Genomic DNA, 26,909 nt, shown 5'->3' on the forward strand with positions numbered 1-26,909 from the left:
ATTGAATTGTTTCCAACTCATAACAACCCTATGTACAACAAAACGCTGCCCTGTCCTGCACCATATTCACAATTATTCCTATGTTTGAGTTCCTTGTTGCAGCCACTGTGTCAATATAGCTTGTTGAGGATTTTCTACTTTTTTGCTGACCCTCTACTTTACCAATGATGTCGTTCTCCAGGGACTGATCCTCCTAATAACATGTCCAAAGTATCTGAGACGAAGTCCCAGCATCCTCGCTTCTAAGGAGCATTTGGCTATACTTCTTCCAAGACAGATTTGTTTGTTCTTCTGGCAGTCCATTGTATAGTCAATATTCTTTGCCAACAGCATGATTCAAATGCATCAATTCTTCTTCAGTTGTCCTTATTGTTGTCCAGCTTTCACATGCATATGAGGTGATTGAAAATACTATGCCTTGGGTCAGGCACACCTTAGTCACTTTGCTTTTGAACACTTTAAAGAGGTCTTTTTTGTAGTAGATTTGCCCAGTGCAGTACGTCCTTTGATTTCTTGACTGCTGCTTCCATGGGTGTTGATTGTGAATCCAAGTAAAATGAAATCCTTGATAACTTTAATCTTTTCCCTGTTTATCATGCTGTTGCTTATTCACCAGAATAGGGCAATAAAAACTTTTTGCCTTTCTTCAAATCATAGTAAAAACTTTTATGACTAGAGTATTTTGGAGTTAAATTTTTAACAAAAGCAGATGGAAAGGTTTTACCTAGTACTATCTTACATAGTGTACCCATTCATTTTTTTATTTTTACTTATTTTGTTATTGTTGAGAATATACACAGCAAAACATGCACCAATTCAGCAGTTCCTACATGTACCACTTAGTGACATTGATTATATTCTCTGAGTTGTGCAACCATTCTTACCCTCCTTTTCTGAGTTGTTTCTCCCCCATTAATATAAATTCACCGACCCCTAAGGTTCCTATCTAATCTTTCGAGTTGTTTTTATCAATTTGAAACCATAACAAACCCACTGCCGTTGAGTTGATTCTGACTCATAGCGACCCGGTAGGACAGAGTAGAACTGCCCCATAGAGTTTTTCATGGGACATCCCAGGTAATTGTCCTAACAACATACCTCATTCTTCTGTTCTACCTTCTTATTGATTGCATACTGCCTGGGGTACTAAAATTTTACAAGCGGCCATCCAAGGTGCAACATTGGTCTCTATTCTCCTGGAGCAACAAAGGAAGAAGGAGATTGAGGAATAGGAGGAAGATGCAGAATTTGTGGCTACTTGCCTCCATGAACAACTGCTTCATTTGCTATGAGATCAGAAGAACTTGATGGTGCCAGGCTACCATTTCTGAACATTTTGATCAAAATTCTCTAGAAGAATCCTGATCAAAAGGAGAGAAATGCAGAATAGAATTTCAAAGTCTGGTAGACTCCAGACCTTCTGGAGCCATGAAGATTGAGTGAGCTCCTGAAACTGTTGCCTTGAGATAATTTTTAAACCTTAAACTACTCTTTTTTTTTTTTTTTTTTAATTAGGTACTTTCTGATCTTCGTTAGAATATAGGTTTGAGTTTGCCTCTGCATTCAGGGTGACAAGACCAACATTTCTCTGTCTAGTTTGATAAATGACCTAGTTTTAAAATGGTGTCACTAGGTACATGTTTTGACTGGATTTGAAGCTTTGTCCAAATTCAAGATGCTAATTACAGACTTCCTGTCCATTTAATATTCAGTTAAAAAGGGTTTGTGTCATGTGGGCCAGCTTCAGACAACCATGAGGTCAATCAAGAAGCAACCCAGAGTCACCATCAGAGTGTAATATTTTCAAAACATTTTGTCTTTTTGTATGTTCAACCATTTGGCTGAGAAACTTCTTTAGGACTGAGGCACCTGATTAATGTACTTCTTTTTACTTGTACATCTCTTAGAATTACATTGAGCATTCTTAACAACAAGTACAGATCTCAGGGCTGTCTATAAGAGGCTATAGTGCCAGGACAAATTATACTGGGTGTCTCTTGGAGATGCTCATGTAAAAATGAACTAATGTTTCAAAGAGCATCAAGGCCTTTCTCCAGAGGAACAAGAAATGACAAAAGGACAATGCATAGATCGAGGGTCTTGGCAGAAAATCAGAGGGGCTCTTTTTTTTATTCCTACTGCTTTGATTCAGTGACAGTGTGGTGAGAACATTGGAGTCGCTGGATTTGTTTTTAACAACTGATTCCCTGGACACCAAAGCTGTTAGCTGCCATAATTGTCCTAATTCACTCAATCCTGAACAGGGCTCTGATTCTGAGGTTTCTGGAAATGGAATATTAGTCTTCTTTAGTCACAGTCTGTTGTTAGTGTCTGAGTAAGCAGCACAGATTTACTGGCTATTTGAATAATGGTGGTTTGTATATCTCAGAAGATTCTCATTTCTTCTGTATGTTTTTTAATAGAAGGAAGTTAGCATCTTCTAATCATGTCCAATTTATTCAACCAGACTAAAATCATCTGCATTTCCTTCTCAAATCAACCCTCTTGTGATAAAAGAATATTGACCTGTTGCTATTACCATTCAAGTAACCAGGGAGAGGTCTTTTCCTTTGTTCACTCAAAACTTTAAGATATTTGGTCAACCAAAAGTTTGTCTTTTATGGAAAATAACATATTCTTGTTTAATTTATATTAAACCTGATTGAAACTGAAAGCCCTGAAATAACCAGGCCAGAAACATTTTGACTATGAGTTAAGGAAAGGTTGATTGTAAGTCTGGTTTCACAGGCATACGGCCTGTACAGTCACACATGGCCTGTGCTTAGAAGGACTCCATACTTGGTTTAATGCTCTGCTGTCACCATCTTGAAATTTGTAATAATTTTGAACAAAGGATCTCTTGTTTTTGCTGGGTCCTACAAATTATGTAGCCAGTTCTACTTGCTGATAGTATTTAAATAGAATCGTTATTTGAACAATTAAATATGTCTAAGAGCAAAAACAATATACGAATTGGTTGTCTGAATTGACAGAGGAAGAGATAAATCAACATTTGTCTTTATGAGGTGAAGTCCCTGGGTGGTGCAAACAGTTAAGTGTTCAACTACTAACCAAAAGGTTAATGGTTCTAACTCACCCAGAGTCTTGAAAACCCAGTGGAATCATTCTACTGTGCATACATGAGGCCACAACAACAGGTCTTTAAGAAACCCGTAACCCGTTGTCTTTAAGAAGGTGAATCCAAATTTAGAAAAGGTTTTAATTCCTGTACTTTGACTTTCCTATTTTTTCTTCTCTTGCTGTATTCACAGTTTCCCTCTCATCCTCCTCTTCCTTCATCACAACTTAAATGTTGGTGAACCTCACAGCTCTCTTCTGTAGTTCTACTTTTACTCCTGTGTGTCATCTGCTCCCATAGTTTCCATCCTTCTCCATATGCTGATGATTACCAAATTTATATCACTGGCCTTGAGCAGTGACTAATATATTCTACCACCCAGACACCTTTGGTTGAAAGCTTCAGATACAACTCAAAATTAACATCATCTTCCCACCTGAAACCTACCTTTGTGTTTTACCATTGTTTTTTGTTTATTTATTCAGTGTATATTTATTGGGCATCTATTAGGTGGTAAGCCATTGTCTTTCCTGATGAGAATCTAGCAGTAAGAAAAATAAAATCTCTGTACACATGGAGATTATGTTCTGGAGGTGGGGAAACATAATTAAAGTCAGTATGTGTATGTGTGTGTGTATAAGCAGAAAGTGATAAGTGCTCTGCAGAAAAGTAAGGTAGAGTACGGGAATATAGAGTGATTGTGACGGGGGTATATTTGATAACATCTGTCCAGATTATTTTATCTCAGTCAATATCATCACTGTCTTCCCACTGACCCAACTTTAATAAATCTGGGAGTTATTATAGCCTCCTCCCTGTTCATCCTCACTTCCTTCAGCTCCCCAACATTCAATCAATGACCAAGCCTACTTCTAAGTAGTTCTTGAAATCATCCATTTATCTCATCCCTGTTTTCAATATGCTCATCTAGGGTAAAATCATTGCTCTCTGAGATTATTTTAACAAGTGTCCTATAGGGACCTCCTGCCTCTAGTTTTGCTCCAAAGTGCGAGTCATTTTCCACAATCTCAGGGAGTGGCTCTCCCTGAAAGTAAATCTTCAAAACCCTTTAATGGCTTCCCTTTATTCTACATATATAATCCACACTCTTAGACATGGCTGACAAGACCCTTGATCTTCTGACTTTCGTTCGTTACTCCAGGCTTATCCATCATCACTACAGACTCCCAACTCGACACCAGTCCTTCAACCATAGGGAACTTTCCTTAGCTTCTCAAAGCTGTCTTGCTCTCTCTAATTTCTCGGTGGTCCCAGATCTTTCTCCCTCTTCACTCTCCTGGAAGCCTTCTCTGAGTCACCCAAATTAAGTGCAAGTTTCTGGTATGTGCCCACCATAGCACCTGTACATTTCCCCTATTTCGACTTTAAAACTTAACACACTTTATTTTTATTGCATCTTCAATTGCTTAGATTTTACTCGCTATAAACTCCATAAAGACAAGCAGTATACCTGTTGTTGCTGATGATTTTATTTCTGGCATTATTAGCACAGTGCCTAGCATAGCACAGCTACTTACCAAATATTTGTTGCATGCATGCATAAATGAATGAATGAATGAATGTGTACTATTTCTGCGTCTCTCTCTGATTTCCTTCTGAACCTAAATGGTATTATGTATATGTTCATACAGTATTATCTAAGTACAAATGCTGATGACAGTTTGACATAGATCACATTGGTTCTTTATTCTTTGGCCAGACACCAGATTAATTTTTTTTTTTAAACATGAAGAGCTTAAAAAAAAGAAAGAAAATGAAGACCAAAGACTGACATCATTGGAGCAATATCTGCAAAGTATACTTTATATGCTTATTCCATTTATGCTTATAATAACTGCTCAAAGTCTTTGGGGACTTGCTTCTAGAGCCATTTGAGAAAATCAGTCTTAATAGACTTTTTTTTTTTTTTACAAGCCACATGGCTGTATTATTAAATGTAACTTTCCAATACTCTTAAACATTTTTTTAAATCTTGTGGTTGAAGATTTAATATTATTGATATCAGGATGATATCCTAAACAGTTCCTGAAATATACCTCAAAGTCATGTTTGACATAAATGAACATATTTTGGGGATTATAGCATTCAATTGGGAGAGTAAGATTTGCTATGCTTTTCTCAAATTCTTTTTGCAATTAAGTATGTATATATATATATATATATATATATATACACTTAATTTTGCTTAAAAACATCCAGTCATGACATGTAATTGTCAAATTGCCTTTTAGGTGTTTTCATAGCCAAGTTCCTTCTAGGAGTGTCATCTTCTAGAGCTGAGCTGCCTGCTAACAACTCTGCTCAAGACGGAAGGAAAGCATATTAGTGCTTTTCCAAGTGAGCCCCATTCTTCATGAGCACTGTTGTAATTTTATTTTATAGCTTCGGGCTTCATTTGCAGGAAACAGACACCGTGTTAATTAACAGAACAATGCTTGTGGAAAGCTTTTAGATACCACTTGATTAATCACTTACTCCTTTTGATGTCTATATTTAGCAAATAATTCTTTATGTCTTCTGAAGCAGTAGGTGCCATGGCTGGTTGTTTGTAGCTGTCCACAGGGACGATCTTTAGACTAATACGACATCTAAGCAGCTGTTTTTATCTAATCTGAAATCTCGGTGCCTAACTTTTACTTCTGGTTGAGTTTACGTATGAGAGGATTGAAAATATGCAGTTTAACTTCAGGGAATGTACAAGTGACTCAGGTAAATGGTGGATGTTATCTACAGTTTAGAAGAAACAGCTGCTACTTTAATTAAAACCAAACCTCTTGCCTTTGAGGGGATTCTGACTCTTAGTGACTCTGTAGAATACGGTAGAACTGCCCCAAAGGATTTCAAAGGAGTGGCTGGTGGTTTCAAACTGCAGACCTTTTGGTTAAGCAGCAGAGCTCTTAACCACTGTGTCACCTGGACTTCCTGTGCTAGCTTGAATTAGAAATTTTAATTTGCTTTTGGTCCATTAATTTGGCAGTCTACAGACATGACACTGCTTCCTTATATTTCTTAATTACCAAGCAGGAATGCCATTGTGATTTACTTGTTTATTCTTATTTTCTGCCAAACAGTAGTAACTTTAGCATTTTTGCTCTGCCTAAGAAAATATCGTTCTTGCACATAAGGAAAAATATAAAGAAGAAAGATAATATTTGTGTATAATCCCACTACCTTTGCAAACATTTTGGGTTTATTATAACCTCTCTCCCTCCCTCTCTCTCTCTTCTTTCTCTGTATGTATGTAGGTATACAGGCGTTAGATGTATTTAGATTAATATAGGGCCATATGCTGCTTTCTCTTTTACATACATACATCAGTAACATATACCTTAAGAATATTCATGGAGCCCTGGTGGTGCGGTGGTTATGCATTTGCTTGCTAACCAAAGGTCGGCAGTTCAAATCCACCAGCAGCTGCTTGAAAACCCTATGGGGCAGTTCTATTCTGTCCTCAGGGGTTGCTATCAGTTGGAATAGAGTCGATGACATTTTTTTTTTTAAGAATATTCATACATTGGAATCTATTCAGTTGTTAAAAATATGTAGGTCTATTAATACTAACTTAGTAGGGCATTGTCTTAGGGTTCTTTTTTTTTAAGTAAATTGTAGTATATCCCACTTTTAATTTAATTAAAAAATTTTAACCTAAGTATATGTACCTATACATATCGACGGCAGTGGGTTTTTTGTTTATGTTTATATGTACCTACGGAAACCCTGGTGACGTAGTGATTAAGTGCTACAGCTGCTAACCAGGAGGTCAGCAGTTCGAATCCTTCAGGCACTCCTTGGAAGCTCTATGGGGCAGTTCTACTCTGTCCTATAGGGTCACTACGAGTCAGAGTCGACTCCATGGCAGCGGGTTTGGTTGGGTTTTATATGTATCTATATTTATATAAGTTCATGATGTTAAGAACTATTTCTTAGGAGGTTTGGAGCAGGGATGATGTGCTCTAAAATACTTTATTAAATGCAATTCTGTGCTATTGTAATGTATTATAATAGGAATTTATCACTTTATAATGAAAAATATAAATTTTAGCATCCATCTTTATGTGCCAATAAATAATTTTAATAGATAATAATTTTAATAGTGTTGTTACAATCTCATAGAGACCCTATAGGACAGGGTAGAACTACCCCATAGGGTTTCCAAGGAGTACCAACTGCCGACTTTTTGGTTAGCAGCCAAAATCTTAACCACTACACCACCAGGATTTCCAAATACACAACTCCCTTCTCCTCACTGATGAACGTTTAGGTTTCTTTCTTTCTTTTTTTCTAGTATAAATCAGTCTATAATGCAGTTTTTGGAACATAACAGCTATGTGCACTTATTCCTGTGTTTTCATGGGAAAATATACCAAGTGGAATTACATTGTCTAAATTTTTGCTTGACACATATTTCCATATTTTTGTCCAGAATAGTATTACCAATTTTTTTCTTATACTAACAACGGGTGCCTAGGATTTCATTATTCATCTGTGTCTGATGGAGAAATTATGATTTCTGCCACCTTGAAACGTTATTAATTCTCTCTCACCTCTGGAACAGAAAATTGAGTTCAGGTCAAGAGATGACATAGGATGAATGCTGTCTTTTCAATGATCCTTGTTTCATACAGCATATTGTATTGTCCTAATATGAGAGGGGAGCCCTGCTGGTACAGTGGTTAAGAGCTCAGCTGCTAAGCAAAAGGTTGGTGGTTTGAATTCCCCAGCTGCTCCTTGGAAACACTATGGGGCAGTAGAACTCTGTCCTGTAGGGTTGCTATGAGTCAGAATTGACTTGACAGCAGTGGGTTTTTAATATGGGAGGAGCCAGTCTCTAAAATCCAAACCCATTGCAACCCTGGAGCCCTGGTGGCACAGTGGTTAAGAGCTACAGCAACCTACTACTGCTAACCAAAAGATCAGCAGTTTGAGTCCACCAGCTGCTGCTCCTTGGAAACCCTATGGGGCAGCTCTACTCTGTTTCATAGGGTGGCTATGAGTAGGAATTGACTGGGTGACAATGGGTTTGTTTGGTTTTTGTTTTCTGGTTTTAGTCTCTAAGATAGATGCCTAATTTATGTTGTTCAGGCATTGCTATGTATAAAACCAAAAAAAAAAACAAACCCAGTGCCATCGAGTCAATTCCGACTCATAGTGGCCCTATCGAACAGAGTAGAACTGCCCCGTAGTTTCCAAGGAGCACCTGGCAGATTTGAACTGCCAACCCTTTGGTTAGCAGCTGTAGCACTTAACCACTATGCCACCAGGGTTTCCATATAGTCAGTAGCAATTTATATTATCATAAAGATTCATGGTTTACCAGAAAAAAACAAAATCTTTGAAATTTTAGGGGGTTAGGTTCTATCTCAGGTGTGCCCCTTACTGAGTGATTTGAGCCTTTCTTCCTCTTCTTAAATTAGGGATTTTTTTTTTTTTTTTTTGCATCATTATATTGCTAAAGAAAATCAAATTAAATATTACCTGTAATGTGTCAAACGGCAGGTGTTATAGAAAGTTTTTTTTTTTTTTTTTAGGGGGTAGACAAATTACTTCTTTGTAAAACATTTACTTCCTTTCTGATTCCAGAAAGATTATTTCTCATGGACATAGTTCAAAACAGATCTCTTAGGCTAAAGTTATAGCTGTTCCGCTTATTCCTGTGGTTTTCATATCTGTAGTAAACTTCACTCTTAATCTTATGATCAAGGATAGTCCTTGTGGTTTTGTTCACTTCAAAGTATAAAGAAATACAAGTAAACTTTATTCTTCTAATTTACGTGATGGAAATGCGTGACACCTTTGTACTGGTTTCCTTGGGAACAAATGTAGGTGCAAATGCTTAGAGATAAAATGTGTTGAATTTTGCTCAGCATGTAACACAGCGTGATAGTTATGCTTGTAGTGGTTTTTCATTCAAAATGCAATAGAATATAGAAATTCATTATGTAGCCTATATTTAAGAGATGAGAGACAACACTGAAGGTTATAGAATGTGGTAGAGAGGAATGGAGGGATTTAGAACTGGAGATGCAAGGAAAGAGAAGAAACGACATCTGATGTCATGAACTCTGGAAACACAGGTGTCTACTCCATAATTACAACCTTGCACTGTGGTTCACTGGACATACTCTGCTGCCATCAGTGAGATTTGAGTACTTTCCAGCCATTGTACACTTTATCGAACCTTCCGTAGGCATTCCAAATCCAGGTCACTAGCTAAAGCTTAAGGATAAAGTTTAATAAATTCTGAGTGTCTTTTAAGTTGTATTTCTTTTTATGATAAATGGATAAATTTCTTTGTTTAAACTAACAAGGAAAATAATGTTTCAAGCTATATTCTATCTTTGCTGTCTCTCCATTTCCTTAACTTTGTTTTATTTCATCTAGTGATCATTCTTACTGTGCCTTTTAAAACATTTCTGGACATCCTCGTGCTGCTAATTTCTCTGTGGAGTTGCTGTCCTTTCTGGCCATTGCCCTCAGTCTCTGTCGTGTATTACCATCCTTATTTTGGGTGGAGCGCTTCAGTTTTCAAATCCAGCAGATGAAGTTTATCAAAGCTATTTTTCTCCTGAATGAAGAGGCATCATCCTTACCTGCCGTTCTTTGTCTACTTTGAATTAATTTTCTGAATTGTATAGTGAAAATATAATGAAAGTCTTTATGGTCTTCTTGGTGATTTATTGTTTCATCAAGTATAAACTCAAAAGTATAAATATCAAAGAGTTAACCGATACAGTGTAATCAGTCATTTCTGATTTTGATGTCAGTCTATTAACCCACAGGCTAAAAGGGCATGGTAGAGTATTAGTTTGCATTTGATTTTGGGGTCCTCTATGATTTCATTCTTAATAATGTTCACAGAAGTGTCCCATTAAGGTTTTTTTTTGCTCCAGTTCACACTCTGATGTCCCTGAAGCTGCATAGCTCTCAGTAGAAAGGGTTGTATTGATTTAGAAAAAAAAAAAATTTTTGATCCTTGTGTTTTGTAGGCATAGTGCACTCCTATTCTATCTCACATTTGTCTCATTTTGTGCTTTTATAAATACAACTGATTCACAATATTATAGGGATATCTTAGTGATTCTTAAATTATTTCTACTGTGTTTCTATAAAGAATTAAACATCTTAAAACAATAATTAGAAGACAGTTATTATACACTTAGTGAATATACTTAATATAACTATTATATTTTATAGTACTACATATTTGTGTAATTATTTATGACCTGCATTTATAGATGTCTCTTTTTTTGTTATTGTTGTTGTTTTGTTTTTAATGCATATCCCAACTCTGATGGGAGACAGAAGTAGTAATCCCATTTTCCCCTTAGGAAAGCAAACCTCAAGCTGTATTTTTTAAGATTCTTTCAGTTCTAGTTGCCTAAAATTCTATTAAAATTAGTTAAAAGAAAAAAAAGAATATATATTGGTACTCTAGCTTGTAAAGTCTACAATAAGTTGTCTTCAAATTCAGTTGGCTCTAGATGCACAAAGAAAGTCCTCAGAAACAGGCCCCTCCCCTTCTCTCACCTCCTTTTTGCCCATATTTACATCATTCTCTAATGGAGGTACAGAAATGGCATCAAAGTTTACTACCCAGCAGTACTGAATTCCTGGGAAGAAAGTTCCTGTTTCCCATAAGTGGCTCAAAAGGCTAGGGTTTGGCTTATGAAACAGGTTTGCATCACTTGGCCATGCCTAAAGCAATAGTCTGGAACCCAGGGAGAAGGATATTCAAGAGACCTAAGAATGAGCAAGCAGAAGCATTTCTCATGGAAATAAAACTAGTAAAATCAATATATTTTCAAAGTGGGAAATAAAAAATACTCATGTTAAATTAGGGAAAAGATATGAGATTTTCAAGTTAGGGATATAAAGTACACTGTCAAATATAAGTACACAAATCAAAACTTATTTTTTCTCCAAGATCTCTGCCTGATCTTCATTGGTATTATCAGTTGCTCGCATACTTGAGATTTTCAGTTACTCTGCCTTGTAATTATAACATATGTAAAGAGCTATATGGTTTATACTTTTATAAATTAATATAGCTTGACCATTACAAGTTTTTGAGGTAGGTTATTATTTTAATTATTTTAAAGGTGAGGAAGTATGAATCTAGTAAAACTGGAAGTCATCAAAAATGAAATGAAATAGAATGCATAAACATTGATAATCTAGGCATTAGTGAGCTGAGATGAACTGGCATTGGCCATTTTGAATCAGATAATCATATGGTCTACTATTCCGGGAATGACAAATGGAAGAGGAATGGCATTGCATTCATTGCCAAAGAGAACATTACAAAATGTATCCTGAAGTACAAAGCTTTCATTGATGGTATAATATTCATACACCTACAAGGAAGACCAGTTAATATGACTACTATTTAAATTCATGCATCAACTACTAAGGCCAAAGATGAAGAAATTAAAGATTTTTAACAACTTCTGCAGTCTGAAATTGATCAAACATGCAATCAAGATGCATTGATAATTGCTGGTGATTGGAACATGAAAGTTGGAAACAAAGGATTGTAGTTTGAAAATATGGCCTTGGTGGTAGAAAAGACACTGAAGATAGCATGATCGAATTTTGCGAGACCAAGGACTTCTCCATTGCAATACATTTTGTTCAACAACGTAAACAGCAACTACACACGTGGAGCTTACCAGATGGAATACATAGGAATCAAATCAATTATACCTGTGGATAAGATGATGGAAAAGTGCAATATCATCAGTCAGAGCAAGACCAGGCACCAACTGTGGAACAAACCATGAATTGCTCATATGCAAGTTGAAATTGAAGAAAATTAGAACAAATCCGTGAGAGCCAAAGTACAACTTGGAATATATCCCACCTGAATTTAGAAACCATCTCAACAACAGATTTGACACATTGAACGCTAATGACCAAAGACCAGACAAGTTGTGGAATGACATCAAGCACATCATACATGAAGAAAGAAAGAGGTCATTGAAAAGACAGTGAGGTGGACTAATTACTTTTGTTTGTGACCTTTCTAGCCATAGTCTTGTAACTCATCCAGGTTGATTATGTGATAGTTCTGTGTGGCTATTGCAATGAATTATCAAACACAATAGAAAGTGCTGTGGGAGGGACAGTTGGTGTTAGAATTGGAAGAGATGGTGGAGAAAGGAGTTGTGTCTGACCTCCACCTCATAGGAATCAGCCTTGGGTTGTTGATCTTGGTTCTCCTTCCCCCTTGTGGGGTTGGAGGAGGTCATATACCTCCCCCATGCCATTTTTTTACAGACAGGAAAGAAAGAAAAGACAAAAATGAATGTCAGAAGGGACTCTGAAACTTGCTTTTGAAATGTAGACTAGTTGAAAGGAATGGAAGAAAAGATGAAGTAAAAGAGTTGAACAGAAGATTTCAAAGGGTGATTGAGGAGACAAAGTAAAAATGAAACATACAAAGGCCTGGAATTAGAAAACCAAAGGGAAGAATATGCTCAGTATTTCTCAAGCTGAAAGAACTGAAGAAGAAAATCAAACCTCCAGTTGCAATGTTGAAGGATTTTATGGGGAAAGTTTTAAAGGACACAGGAAGTATCAAAAGAAGATGGGAGGACTACACAGAAGGTGTACATCAGGTTTGTATCCTTTTACCATACTTATTCAATTTGTATGCTGTGAATCTGGACTATATGAAGAAGAGCAGGACATCAGGATTGGAGAAAGACTCATTAACAACCCATGATATGGAAATAACACAATGGTGTTTTGCTGAAAGTGAAGAGGACTTAAAGCACTTACTGATGAAGATCAAAGACCGTGGCCTTCAGTATGGATTGAACTTCAACATAAAGAGCAGAAGAATCCTCACAACTGAACCAATAAGCAACATCATGATTAATGGTGAAAATATTGAAGTTATCAAGGATTTTATTTTACTTGGATCCACAATCAGTGCCCATGGAAGCAGCAGTCAAGAAATCAAACGACATATTGAACAGGGCAAATCTACTGCCAAAGACCTCTGTAAAGTGTTAAAGAACAAAGATATCACTTGAAGAACTAAGGCGCACTTGACCCAAGCCATGGTATTTTCAGTCAAGTCATATGCATGTGAAAGCTGGACTATGAATAATGAAGAATTGATGCAACTGAATTATGATGTTGGTAAAGAATATTGAATATATCATGGACTGCCAGAAGAATGAATAAATCTGTCTTGGAAGAAGTACAGCCAAAATGCTTCTTAGAAGGAAGGATGGCAAGACTTTCTCTTACATACTTTGAACATGTCATCAGGACGGACCAGTCCCTGGAGAAGGACATCACGCTTGGTAAAGCAGAGGGTCAGCAAAAAAGAAGAAGACCTTCAAGGAGATGGATTGACCCAGTGACTGAAACACTGTGCTCAAGCATAAAAATAATTGTGAGGATGGTGCAGGACCAGGTAGTGTTTTGTTCTGTTTTTCGTAGAGTCTCTATGAGTTGGGGCTGACATGATCGCACCTAACAACAACAACACAGATGAGGAAAATGAAGTTAAGACAGATAACGTGACTTTCCTGTAGCAACTAATAAGTTACAAAGCTAAAACACTGAATTTCATAAATTTCTATGGAAGTTTCATTTTATTTTTTTACCTTTTTAAAGAAATTATTATGATTTATTATAGATTAATAAACATGATGAAAAAGGTAAATTCAAAATAATAATGTAAAAAGATATAAAGGTCACATCTTATTATGATTAATTTGCATGAATTTAACACTTTATTTTTCCAGAAATGCTTCTGATTTGTGCATTATTCCTGAGGTCATACTTGAAATAAGACTTCACTAAATTTTAATTTTTGGTTTGGGTATATGTGAGGTCTTAGGCCCTTAATTTTTATAGGCATTTGAAGCTAGTTTTTTATGGGCATTTGAACTCATGAACAGGTTTCTAGTGTGTTTTTGGTTTGCATACTCCTGGGTCTCAAATGAGAAAGAATTGCAATATGATAACACCATAAAAATCAATTTTAATTTATCATATAGATGAAAAGTGAATATAAACAATATCGACGAATATAAATTGTTAAATGCAAGAAGCTAATTTGAGTTTCAGGTATCAAAGTAATTGGATGTATTGGAGACCAGCTGGAAGTGCAAAGAATACTTCCTCTTGATATTGCCTCTTGTCCAGATCAATAGCAGTTCCAAATGTAGTAAAAAGCAGACAAGACTTAACAGGACCTAAATTATTAAGGCTACTGCATTGTTGCTAGAGAGTTTATTAACAATCCCATCAATACAATGTGGCTCACGGACTTTAGTAAGAGCTTCATGGATTATTTTAAAAGAGAGTGAGGTATCTCAGTGGACTGATCTTAGTGGAAAAAATTTAATTAGGTAAGAATAATTAAATTAGTTAAATGAAACTTTTAATGGAAAGCCTGTTGGCATTTTCTAAACTAATTCACAGCTGTACCTTGATAACTGATATTTAAAAAGTGAAGAGTTTCTCTGTATGATGTTTGAAAAACATCTTGGAATTTGCTTATAAATGTTTAAGAGGGTTTAGAAAGTGTGGCAGTAAAAACAGATAGGATTTTCTGCTTGGAAAATTGTTCATTTTAAAGAAATATGTAGGAAAGACAGAAATTTATGTAGAAAGTATTCATGGGGAATACATATAGTTCTTGGAAAGAATGCAAAATCGTCATCTCCTAAAGCTTTCACAATTGTAACTTGAAAAGTCCATGGGCTGAATTTTTTACCTTACAAAGCTCTAAAGGCTTACAGGAAAATAATACTATCTTTGTAAAATTACCATGTTGAGTATTGTTAAGGAAAATGGCATCCGGCAAGGGATCTTTTAAGATTGAAAATTTACAAAATTACAAACCAAATGCAACCATAAAAGGCCACTAAAAAAACCTTATCACCAAAATTGGCATCAACCATATTTTAGGCTGTATTTTACTAGCTATTGTCCAAAAGAGGTCAATTAGCTGTCACGATTTTTTGGTGTCTTAAGCCAGGGAAAATTGGTTTGGAGAGACATACACATTCAAATTCACAGAACACCAAATGAATAAATTCATAATTAGTCGTGGCCTTAATATGAGCCCAGGCCATTTCTTATCTGAATCCCAGAAGCCACTATCAGACAGTATGGGCTCCATCACTAGATCTGCAGAGCACTGCTGCATTTGAGTTTTCTTCCTAAATCATCAATTTGGCTGTGGGTCTGCACCCATTCTATTCTTTTTCCGTCTCTCTCTTTTTTTTTAAATCTTCCCTTAGGCACTATCCCTCTTTGCCCACGTGGGTGCTCAGTGCCACCCAGGTAGAGACAAAAATCTATATTCTTTTTAAAAGATCTTTTATCATGCTGTTTCTGGAATCTCCTTTATTAAAATAATCTGCAATCTCTCTGGTTGGTTCAAAGTGTGAAGTATAGGTAGACCCATGTTCTCACTGTGTATTAAGAGGCCAAGGAAGATAAAATACTGGGGTATTAATGAATGACCTTGGGACAGAGAGAAAGGATTTTAGTTTTTGTCTATAGAATATCAAGAAGGTAGGGTGGGTTTTCATGTGGCTGAGGAGTTTAACAACAGTGGCAAAGTTAAAACAACAAAGAGAATGTAATTTTGAGGGGGGGCTAGGCAGGGAATAGGTATGAACAAAGACAGTTGCTGAAGAAAAGCGATCTTTGATTTTCCATATTTATGAATTTGTATGGTATATTGATACAGAAGTTTACTAAATAAGTACACAAAGCATAATAAATCATGGGGATATGACAGATATATAAAGGAATATAGTTGTATTATGAAGACCAATATAAAATCAGAATGAGCCATGAGTTCTCTTGCAATATGACCAAAAACAAAACCCATTGCCGTTGATTGTGACTCATAGTGACCCTATAATACAGAGTAGAACTGCCCCACAGGGTTTCCAAGGATTGCGTGGTGGATTTGAACTGCTGACCTTTTGGTTAACAGCCATAGCGCTTAACCAGTGTACCACCAGGGTTTCCTGGAATATCACAGGACACTTTAAAATCTACCTAGATGGGACCCATCCTTTTATAGATAAAGAAATGAAAGATTAGAAAAAACAAGAAACAGACTTGTCAAAGTACACATTGGTGGTGTGTAATTATCTGTCCAACAGCAGTCCTTCATTTGATAACTAATACATGACACTACAATATTTCAGTGTTTGGGTGGTACAAATGGTTAATGAGCTCAGCTGCTAACCCAAAGGTTGGAGGTTTGAGTCATTCCAAACACCCCTTGGAAGAAAGACCTGGTGACCTGCTTCTGAAAAATCAGCCATTGGAAACCCAGTGGAGTACAGTTCTACTCTAACACACATGGGGTCGCCATGAATTGGAATCGACTTGAAGGCACCTGTTTTTTTTTTTTTAAATAATATTTTATCATTTTATTTTTAAGTTCTAAACATGTCAGGTAACCCATGCATATTCAGTATTTATTTATTTAAATTCTAACTTTAACTGAATTGTAGCATTGTGCACACACCACATTTTATAGGGACAAAGTTGTTATGGTATGGTGATTTTCTTCCTGCTGCTTGTCCTTCCAGATCCCGATCTGCTTTCTTGACCAGCACACGGCCTGCTCCCTCATTTAGGTTAGCAGCGGGTGCAGAAGGGTTGAAACATTAGACTTTCTAAACAGGTCACTTATTTTGGATATTATCCATTTTGCAGAGACTATCGCTCATCTGGTGCTCATCATCATCATCATCATCATTTAACACCTGCCTATGCACCATGCACCATGTGCCAGGGATTGTGCAAACTGCTTTAATACATTAGCTCATGCAGTCTGTGCAGCACAAGCAGCTGCTGGGAAAGGACTGTTTCAATGTGGTACAAAGAGCCGGCAACAGAGAAAGTGTACTGGCAGCTGCAGTCTAACTGGGGAAATTGTCTCTGACAGCAGGCTCCCAACAAGCTTCTCTTCCTCAGTCCCTCATCAGTTAGCAAACACTGCTCACCTGCTCTGTGCCAGGCAGAGTGCTGGGTGCAAGGTGCCAGCCGAAGGTGTGAACCCCAGCTTGTCTTCCATGTATGACCCCTTGCCTTTGCAAGAAGTTCCTCTTAGGCTGACCGTGCAAAGGAGTTCCAGAGGTCAGAATTCACTCCTTCCCCCAGTCACCATCAGTGTCCACATTTTCTAATTGAAGAATACACACTTGTAATTGTTTATCTCCTGGAAATATCAGTTTTTAAAAGTGATTTTTTGAACAAGGAAGAGAGAGAGCAAACCATCATTTTATTTCCAATTAAAAATTGAGGAAACAAGGTAAAGAGTATTTCAAATTGGTTTTTGATTATTTGTTTTAGATAAAAGATAAGTCACTGAAAGAACCAGTATTCATAACCTTATGTTCCATTCATGAAACCGTGCTGCTTTTTGTGCTATGCACTGTACTTCATATGGGAATTCAGAAATGAGCAAAAGCTGAGAGGTAGGAGTTCCAGAATGGATCTGCCACCTGCTAGCTAGCATTCAGATCTCAAAGGGGGCCTGCCTAGACTTATTTAATGGAAAGATAAATGTGTTCACAGGTCTGTTACTATAAATTCATTTAGAAATGGGACAGAGGCTGCACTCACATTCCTCCCAGGTCTGGGCTGCTGGCAGATTTGGTTCAGTGTACCTCTGGGAGGTACACATTCTAGCTAGACGGCAAAGTATGATTGTTATTCAGAGCTCCCTAATACCCATTTCTTTTACTGTTTAAATGAATTTTTTGGCTAAATCTATCTATTCACTGAAAAATGCTTTTATATACTAACTACGGACAAGGCGGAAATGCTGGTGGCATAGTGGTTAAGTGCTACAGCTGCTAACTAATCAAAAGGCCGGCAGTTCGAGTATACCAGGTGCTCCTTGAGAATCCTATGGGGAAGTTCTACTCTGTCCTATAGGGTCACTGTGAGTCGGAATCGACTCGACGGCAATGGGTTTGGTTTTGGTTTATGGACAAGGCATTGCATGTAAATACTGTGTGGAATACTGTCTGGAGTGTTACAAAAATAGATGTGGGTATTACCTAAAAGATACTGTGGTCTAGGAAGGGAGATCAAAAGGTTAGAAAGCATAAATATGTTGATTAAAACTAGAATGTGCGAGGAAGAATGTATACATGGATCAGTAGTGCTTAATTTGGGGGGATTCTAGAGGTGCAGTGTTTAAGGAACTCAGCTGCTAACCGAAAGGTCAGCATGGTTCAAACCCACCAACCATTCAACAGGAGAAAGATGCTTCCCTAAAGATTTAAGGCCTTGGAAACCCTACAGGGCAGTTCTAATCTGTCCTATAGGGTTACTATGAGTCAGAATTGACTCAACAGCTGTGGATTTTTTTTGTTGTTGTTTTGTTTTCTAGATACTTCTAGGATAAAATAAAATCTATGTACCATCTTCCCAGAAAAATGTACACTTTTTTTTAAAAATGGCTGTATTGGGGTAAAATTCACATATTCATATTTGGAATATCAAATTGTGCAGCTGGATGAACCCATGAAACTATAACTACAATAAAGATATAAACGTATTTCCCAATCACTCTTAAGAGTAAATACATTTAAATGTAAATTATTACATACAAAGTCAAATGTGCTTAGAGCCCAGACCAAGAGCCCTAATATGCAAAAATTGCTTAAACAAAAAGTGACATATTATTGCAAATGTCACTCTGCTTGGCACAATTGAGAAAATGAATTAGAAAAGGCAAAGTTCTAAGTTCTCTCAGTCAAAATTCAACAGGGATACAAAAAGCCTTGCTATTAGGGAGAAAGAGGATCCCAGAAGTATGTCTCCCCACTGGAAAGAATAAATTATATTTTAAGGGCTTTTTGCTAAAACAAGACTTTAATATATCCAAAAGAATTTTACATACCAATGTTCTCTTCTGTGTTTGTATGTAGTTCAGAATTGTTTTTTCTAACTAGTCGTCATGCTTCATGCAAATAAAAGCTACGTTTTCTGTTCCTTCTTTCCTACCATCTTTACTTCTTTACTCATTTATGTTTTGGATTTGTAACTCCTAGGACATCTAGGCCTTTGCAGCAGGGATGTTTAGTGATGATGATTATAGCAATTAGACACAGAAATAATATACATAATGAATGTTGACATGCTTTGTAATTACTGCTTAGTGCTAGTACTTAAATGAAATTTAAGTACTTGGAAATATTTTAAATATTCAAAGCATCCATTATTATTACTGCTTTTACATTTTAGAAAGTGTTTTAATTATACATACAAAATGAAAATATGAAAAAATGTTTATTTTCATCGTTTGAAACTTTTGAGAGCATCTAAGTTCCCTAATTCTTCTATTACCTAAAAATGTGTGATGGGCTTTTTGAGAGCATAAAGGAAATGTAAGCATCCATATATTTCAGTATCCTTTCAGTACTTTAAAGTTTCATCAGCCATGAGTTAACTTGAGGTAGATGAAATAGCACTGGGTGACTAACCAACTTCTGTAGCAATAGCTCAGCCTTAGAAATTAGCGTTTGTCACTGTTCCACCTACATCCCTTTTACCACTCCATGCCTGAAAGAAATTAGACTATGTAGAAGATAAACCCAGCAGTAAATTAGTGATAAGGTTAATGCATATTTAAGATGTATTTGGAGACACTTTTCTTGTCCTTTTCAAGTCACCAGTTTTTACTCCCATTGGAAAGATTGCTGCAATTTAACTGAAATGTGTAGACTGTATTATACATTTTTAATGGTTTGCAATTTTATTGTACAATTTTAAAGTTTTGGCTTACAGACATTCATTTTAGGTTAACCAACTTATTTTGGAAAGAAAACTAAAGCCCCAGTTCCAATCTAGTCTAAAGTAGGCTTGCCAGGGTGACATCCTTTCCAATCCTCAACCATGGAGGTCCATACGTAGCTCTGTTTGAACTGAGTCCACACTTTCTTCTCCTGGGATGTATTTTCAGGTAATCTAGCTTTCAAATAAGTGCGACTCATTTATATGTAAATCAGTATTTATACTTGAAGCAGAGAAAATAGTACATGTTATCTTAATTTGATGATTTTTTTCTCTGTTTAGTATTTGTCTTTGTAATTTAGGATATGAATGACTGTAAATTTCTCACACCCCCATATACATTTTAATAACCAAATCCATACACATATTCAATTTTAATTTAATTGGTTAAACTACACTTATGTACAACCTCAAAACATTCTTTAGAGGTAGTTCCAGTATATAAATGGGAGCATTGGTGGCTCCATGGTAGAATTCGTCCCCTCCATACAAGACAGCTGGGTTGGATTCCCAGCCAATGCATCTCATGTGCAGCCACCACTTCTCTGTCACTGGAGGCTTGTGTGTTGCTATGATGCTGAACAGGTTTCAGTGACACTTCTAGACTAAGATAAACCAGAAAGAAAAGTCTGGCGACTTGCTTCTGGATATCAGTCAATGAAAATTGTATGGATTGTTATGGTCTGATCTACAACCTATAGCGTGAATGGCTCAGGATCTGGCAGTGTTTTGTTCTGTTGTATGTGGGGTCACCACGAGTCGGGGGTGACTCAACAGCACCTAATGACAACATATTGTATAAAAGGGGAGGAGGGAACTTGGGAGCCGAATGAACTTTTATTTGAATCCCAACTCAGAGATATAATTTCTTTGTGAACTGGGTCTAGAAAGAATGAGATAAAGTTTGTAAAAATTTCTGATATTCTGAAGAACCTCCATAAATCGTAGAACTCCCCTACCAGTTTCTCCTCCACTGTACTTCGTACTATCAGTGAGAATATGGAGTCGAGGAAGTAATGGATTATGATAGTTTGGACAGTGGTTCTAAGAGTCATGCTTTGCAGTCAAAGATCTGAGTCTTGTTTCTGCCAACCTATTGGTGATGAAACCCTTGAGAAAATTACTTTAAATTTGTGAAACTTCAGTTTCTTTTTCTTTAAAATGGTCTTTGTAAGAATTACATGTGATATTGCATGTCACAAATTGACATAGTTGTATGACATATAGTAATTGTTCAATATATCTTGATAGTGATAATGATATAAAAATGATGGCAAAGTAAGAGAACTGTGTCTTCTCCATTCTTCTGTTCCACCCCTCCCTTTCTTCCTCTGGCCCCCCATATGAGAATCAAGACGAGATTAGATTATAGAGTCAATATAAGAGAGTGGAAAACTTTGCGAGAGCAGTTAAATCAATCTCTACAATCCAGAGTGGGGAGTGAGAGATGCCCCTTAAACACTAGCCTGAAAGATACTCTGGGAACTTTGCCCTTTGAGAATCTCCTGAGCAGCAACTGAATAGAAGAGAATGAGAGTGTGGCAGAGGAAATTTGAGAAGTAAAAAAAAAAAAAAATTACTAGACATTAGGAATTAGTTTTCCTTTGACATTCAAGAGAGAAAGACTAAACTTAATAAGTTTTTAAATTTTTTGTACTTTTGAACTATCCTGTGTATCCTGCATGGGACAGAATTTCTTAGAACTATTTTGGTGCCATAATTTCTTCTTGCAATCTAATTTGTTTTTTTCTATCTTTTTCTATTTACTCCAATAAAAAAAAAAAAACAATAGTTTACTTAATTTTTGTTTTTTGATTATCTTCTCTGCTCATTGTTGAGCATCTATTTATTTCATACCTAAATTTTATATAATCATTTATAGGTATTGTCATACTCGGTCAGAGTTTCACAGTGTGCTTAGAAAATGGAGAAAATAAAGAAAAATAAACAGGAAAAAGAAAAATACAAAATTATGCTCATTATTACCTTCCAGGAATAATCATTGTTATCATTTTAGTGTAGTGCCTTCTCTATGATTTTTTTTTTTTCCGCATATAATAATATGCAGTATGGTGGCTAAGAATACAAACTTTTATCAGAGAGGCTGTTTGCATCTGGGCTCTCCACTTCCTAGATCTGTGATTCTGCCTACATAGTTATAGGCTTAACTTTTTTCCACATGGTTTCCTCATTGGTAAAATGGGAACAATGGTAATATTTTCCTTAGCATTATTGCGAGAAATAAATACGTTAAATGCCACATACTAGGTACCCCTAAGGATATTTTTAAGGGTTTGTGTTGGAAATACAATTCTGTATAACCTGTTCTTATACTTAACGTTGTATCACATGTAATTTACCATCTAATTGAGTATTTTTGATTATATAGAAATTTTTAATGATTATATAGATAACCATCATACAAATTTTATTGAACCATTTCCTTCTTTGGGTGTTCAGTAGGTATATGTGTGTGTATATATATATATATATATATATATATATATAACAGACACAACGGGTATATATATATATATATATATATATATATAAACCCATTGCTGTTGAGTCAATTTGGACTCATAGCAACCCTATAGGACAGAGTAGAACTGCCGCATAGGGTTTCCAAGGAACAGCTGGTGGATTTGAACTGCTGACTTTCAGGATAGCAGCCAAACCCTTAAGCACTGTGCCACCAGGGCTCCTATATATTATTTATATATGTATATATTTTTCCCTTATTTCTGATTCTGTTAGGTTAAATTCTAGAAAGTGGAATTACTGGGTTAAAAACAACAAGAATATTTATAAGGCTCTCTTGTAATGCATTTTGTCAAATTGCCCTTTACCCTGCCTCCAGTAGTATCTGAAAGTGCTCATTTCTCTCTATCTTTGTTAACAGTGATTTTTTTTTAACTCCATTTTATTTTGAAATCAAAATGTGTCTATTGTATTTGATAACTATTTTTATGACCACCTCGTGGCATGTGAAATCCGTCCTCTGAATGTTAACTCAGACCAAACAGAGGCAAATATCAGTGCAATCGTCATGTTTGTGGAATATATCTACATCAGCTCCGCAACTCTAGTTTTCACTATTCGATCAGCAGAGTAGGTGAAAATAGTCATTTGGTATTTATAAAATGAAGGTTATGAATCTGAGCTATATTCCCTGAAGATTTATGAACTATAAAATGTATTGTTATTATTATGTTCTGTCATTGTGTTGTGCTCTTTAGCTGTCTTCCATTTCCAGTTGTATAGCTCCTTAGGATCCATTTGCATGAAAGCTACTGTGTGTACTCATTTTGTATTGTATTGTGGCAAAGGCTATAATCTACAGGGTTCCTATTCATTTTGGAATTCATTTCACAGCTCACTAATTGTGTGAATGAGAAGAGGAAATACATGCTTTCATTCCAAAGGATACCAAGCAGATGGCCCAAAGTTCATTGCCACCAGCACTGTCAGTGTGGCCCTCTTCTGTAGGTAGTGAGCTTGGCATCAATTTGTCAAACACAATGTGAGGGTCCATTTAACACAGCATTTTACAATCATGGAGCCTCTGCTTTGTTGTGACTTATAAACATTTTATTTTTTTATCATCAACCTCTAAAGTGGCTAACCATTTGAGCAGGTGCAAACACAGTGGAATTCATATTCATTTTACTTCAGAAGCCAGAATGAACTTTTATTCAGATGGAAATTTTGGGAAAAGAGAACAGTACGGGGGATTAAGCTTAGTTTCTTGAAAAGGGATTAATACGTACTGAGATTTAACATTGTAGCATCATTTCTGAGATTAAAGCTTTGAACACTTGAATCGAAGAAAAGATCAGGGTTCATATTGTTAAGCTTCATAGGTGAAACAGCCTCTTTTCTAAAATCTCCTTTTCTTTTCTTTCCTATGCAAGAGAACTGTTTGCTTATTGACTTTTATATTAGAAATGCTATTTATATAATCATTTCGTATATTAACAATTGCATTCAATGTGCGTGCGTGCCTGCGTGTGTGTGTGTGTGGTGTGAGTAGTGAGAGTGTGAGATAGAGACAGAGAGGGAGTGACAAAGGAGAAAAAAGGGACATACTGAATATCCTTACACATTTCCTATGTCAACAGAGATGCTAGGGCAATATGTACTCGGGCTATCTTTTCGCAAAAGGGGATGGGTGGGTTCAAATATTGTAATGGAGCTGATGTAGTGATTTGACATCCATGTCTTATTTAAGAGAACCAGAGGGGATGAAGATACCGTTTTCTCCTTTAAGCAAAGAAAACCCGAGTATCATTGCCTTCACCCCTTGCTTCTTTTCCCCTTCCAAACAGCCTACCACAGGTTGCCTCTGCTGTATTGACTACGTGTTTCTTTGTGCTTGGTTTGCAGACTGATGCAGCCCTAATGTATGATGCTGTGCATGTGGTGTCCGTGGCGGTCCAGCAGTTTCCCCAGATGACAGTGAGTTCCTTACAATGCAATCGACACAAACCCTGGCGCTTTGGGACCCGCTTTATGAGCCTCATTAAAGAGGTAAGGAAAAACCAGTGGGCCTGGTCTCTTTTGTCGTCTATCAGAATGAATTGAGATGATAGCAGTTATTCTAGCAGGTGACCTTTTATTTTTTACCATTGAAAGTAAACTTTTTTCTCTCCCTTTCCCATATAAGCAAAATTAATAGTTTTAATAAAGAAAAAGGAACAAAAGGAGGAAAGTTACATTATAGATAAATGGGGTTTTGAAATTATTTACAGCAGTGTAAACAGATGAAAATTTGTGACCTATGAAAACTAGGTTTACGAGATTGTTAGCGTTTACCCAGTCATAACATAGATGTTTGAAGAGTATTTATATTTTAAGCCAATATGCAATGCATTTTTAATGTTACTATAATTTGTACTACATTTAAACTTAGGCCCAATCTGTAAGTCTTAAAATATAGTTATTTAGACTTATGGTTTCTAAATATGATATGTAGTTATTTTAATTATACTAACAGTTAACATAAAACAGAATATATGGATTCAAAAAAGTGCAAAGTTTACTACATATTGTATAATACAGCCATTCTCATGGCCATATATCATTTCTGAGTATGCCTGTTATTATAATACATCAAGGAAAATTCTTAAAGATATATACATATATATATATATGTATGTGTTTATAGATAGGTAGGTAGGTAGAGAGATAGATTCTTTGTCGTGAGGAAATGCTTCTGTCAGCTTAGGTTACTTTCCATGTGATTACAGAAGGAGTCATTCTATGAAAGTTTAACTGAACCTTACCCTCTGCTATGAAAAAATCATAGATATTGTCACCACATATGATTCATCATTAATGGCTTAAAAGAAATCATCAGTTAATTTTATATTAAATTATTCATCATGAAAATAAAAGTACAATAAGAATCATAATTGAGAATCTCTGTGTTTTAGAATAGACCCATGTATTTTTGTTATCTAATTCTTATCAATCTTGCAATGGATGAAATGATACTAATAGATGACTCCCTGAAGAATATTCAGTTCATTTATTGCTCCAAACACAATACATTTTACTTTCAGTTTAAACCTGAGAACAGAGAGCTGTAAACATAATCCACAGGTTTACCTAGTTGAAGAATTGCTTTTCCTCTAGTATTGAGGCCATGGCATGTGTCAAGCAGCTCTATAAGAAGCCGTTGTATGAAACTGGCTACTGTATTTATTGTAGGGTGTATTGAGGACCTTATCCACTAAATCATAGTGTCCCCCTTATGAGAACCAAAAAGAGAAATTTCTCCCTCATCTCAGTAACAGGAAAAGCTGTATGAGCAACTGGTATGTCTTAAGTTATGGACCTTGTATATTGTGTATTGATCTTATTTCTCTCTTTTCCTTGGTTGTTAGGAAGTTCAGAATTGAATTGGTTGTTAGGAAGTTCAGATCACCTGGTATCCATTTCTTTGTGCTGTCTCTATCCCAGATTTGTTTCACTATTCTACACTTCTATTCCTGTATTACTTGGTGTTTTGTCTATGTATATACTATTATATATTTAGTTTATACTTTTAAGAAATTTTGTTTTTTGGAAGAAGTAAGTTAAGAATAAATTTTTGTTTCTTAATGGAGACCAATTAACATGTTCAACTTAATCATGACATGATTCATTATGCATGTAGATTTGTAGTTTATTATCCTAAAAATGGAAACCCTGGTGGCATAGTGGTTAAGTTCTACAGCTGCTAACCAAAAGGTCGGCAGTTTGAATCTGCCAGGTGCTCCTTGGAAACTCTACGGGGCAGTTCTGCTCTGCCCTGTAGGGTCGTTATGAGTTGGGATCGACTCGACGGCACTGGGTTTGTTTTTTTACTCTAAAAATACTTTGGAATTCCTGCACTTAAGTGTCTGAATGATATTTGGAGCCTAAAAAAATGTATTACTAATGATATCCATTTTTAATCCTGATTGAAATGTTACTCTTAATCTATTGGGTTTTGCTTCTTTTGGGTCTTATTACACACTGCTTCAAACATTATAGTTCTAAGTGTACATTTTTTAAAATTTTAATATGTGACTATTTTACCAAGCTATTTGCAATGCAACGTCTCATTTTGGATATATAGCCACTAGAATGGGAAAACTTTTCATATTTTAAAAAAGTCCAGGTATCTGCTGACTGTTGAAGTGTGAACCCATTATGTCACTAGTTTATTGTATTCCCAAATATCTCCTTCTATGTGGAGACCTCCTTTACAGGAAGTATACCTGGATTTGAAGTAATTGTGATATATTTTTCCCAGTCTTATTTGGGGAAAAGTAATTAGTTAATTATTCTAAAGGGAAAGGCTGTGTAATTTAAGTAGCATAGCATAGGTTTTACTGGATTCAATTTCTTTCAATGTAATAAAATGTATTTATTTTTATATTATCATGTGTTTAGTAGTGGTATTTTTTAGCAGCAGTTCTATTTGTAATCCATAGTGAGATATTCAGTATCTCATGTATCATAATAAATAACTGAATTCTTC

General features: G+C 36.0%; 1 protein-coding gene across 2 annotated transcripts in view; it reads left to right on the forward strand.

Moving 5' to 3' along the window:
* The window catches only part of GRIK2 (glutamate ionotropic receptor kainate type subunit 2), a 770,475-nt gene that overhangs the window by 423,128 nt on the left and 320,438 nt on the right, over positions 1-26,909 (forward strand). For both annotated transcript variants that reach the window (XM_049897980.1, XM_049897988.1), the window contains exon 7: positions 24,287-24,430. In XM_049897980.1, the coding sequence (XP_049753937.1) occupies positions 24,287-24,430 (144 nt within the window). The remainder of the gene's footprint in view (positions 1-24,286; positions 24,431-26,909) is intronic.

Source organism: Elephas maximus, chromosome 1, assembly GCF_024166365.1.
Source record: "Elephas maximus indicus isolate mEleMax1 chromosome 1, mEleMax1 primary haplotype, whole genome shotgun sequence".
Lineage (NCBI taxonomy): Eukaryota > Metazoa > Chordata > Mammalia > Proboscidea > Elephantidae > Elephas > Elephas maximus.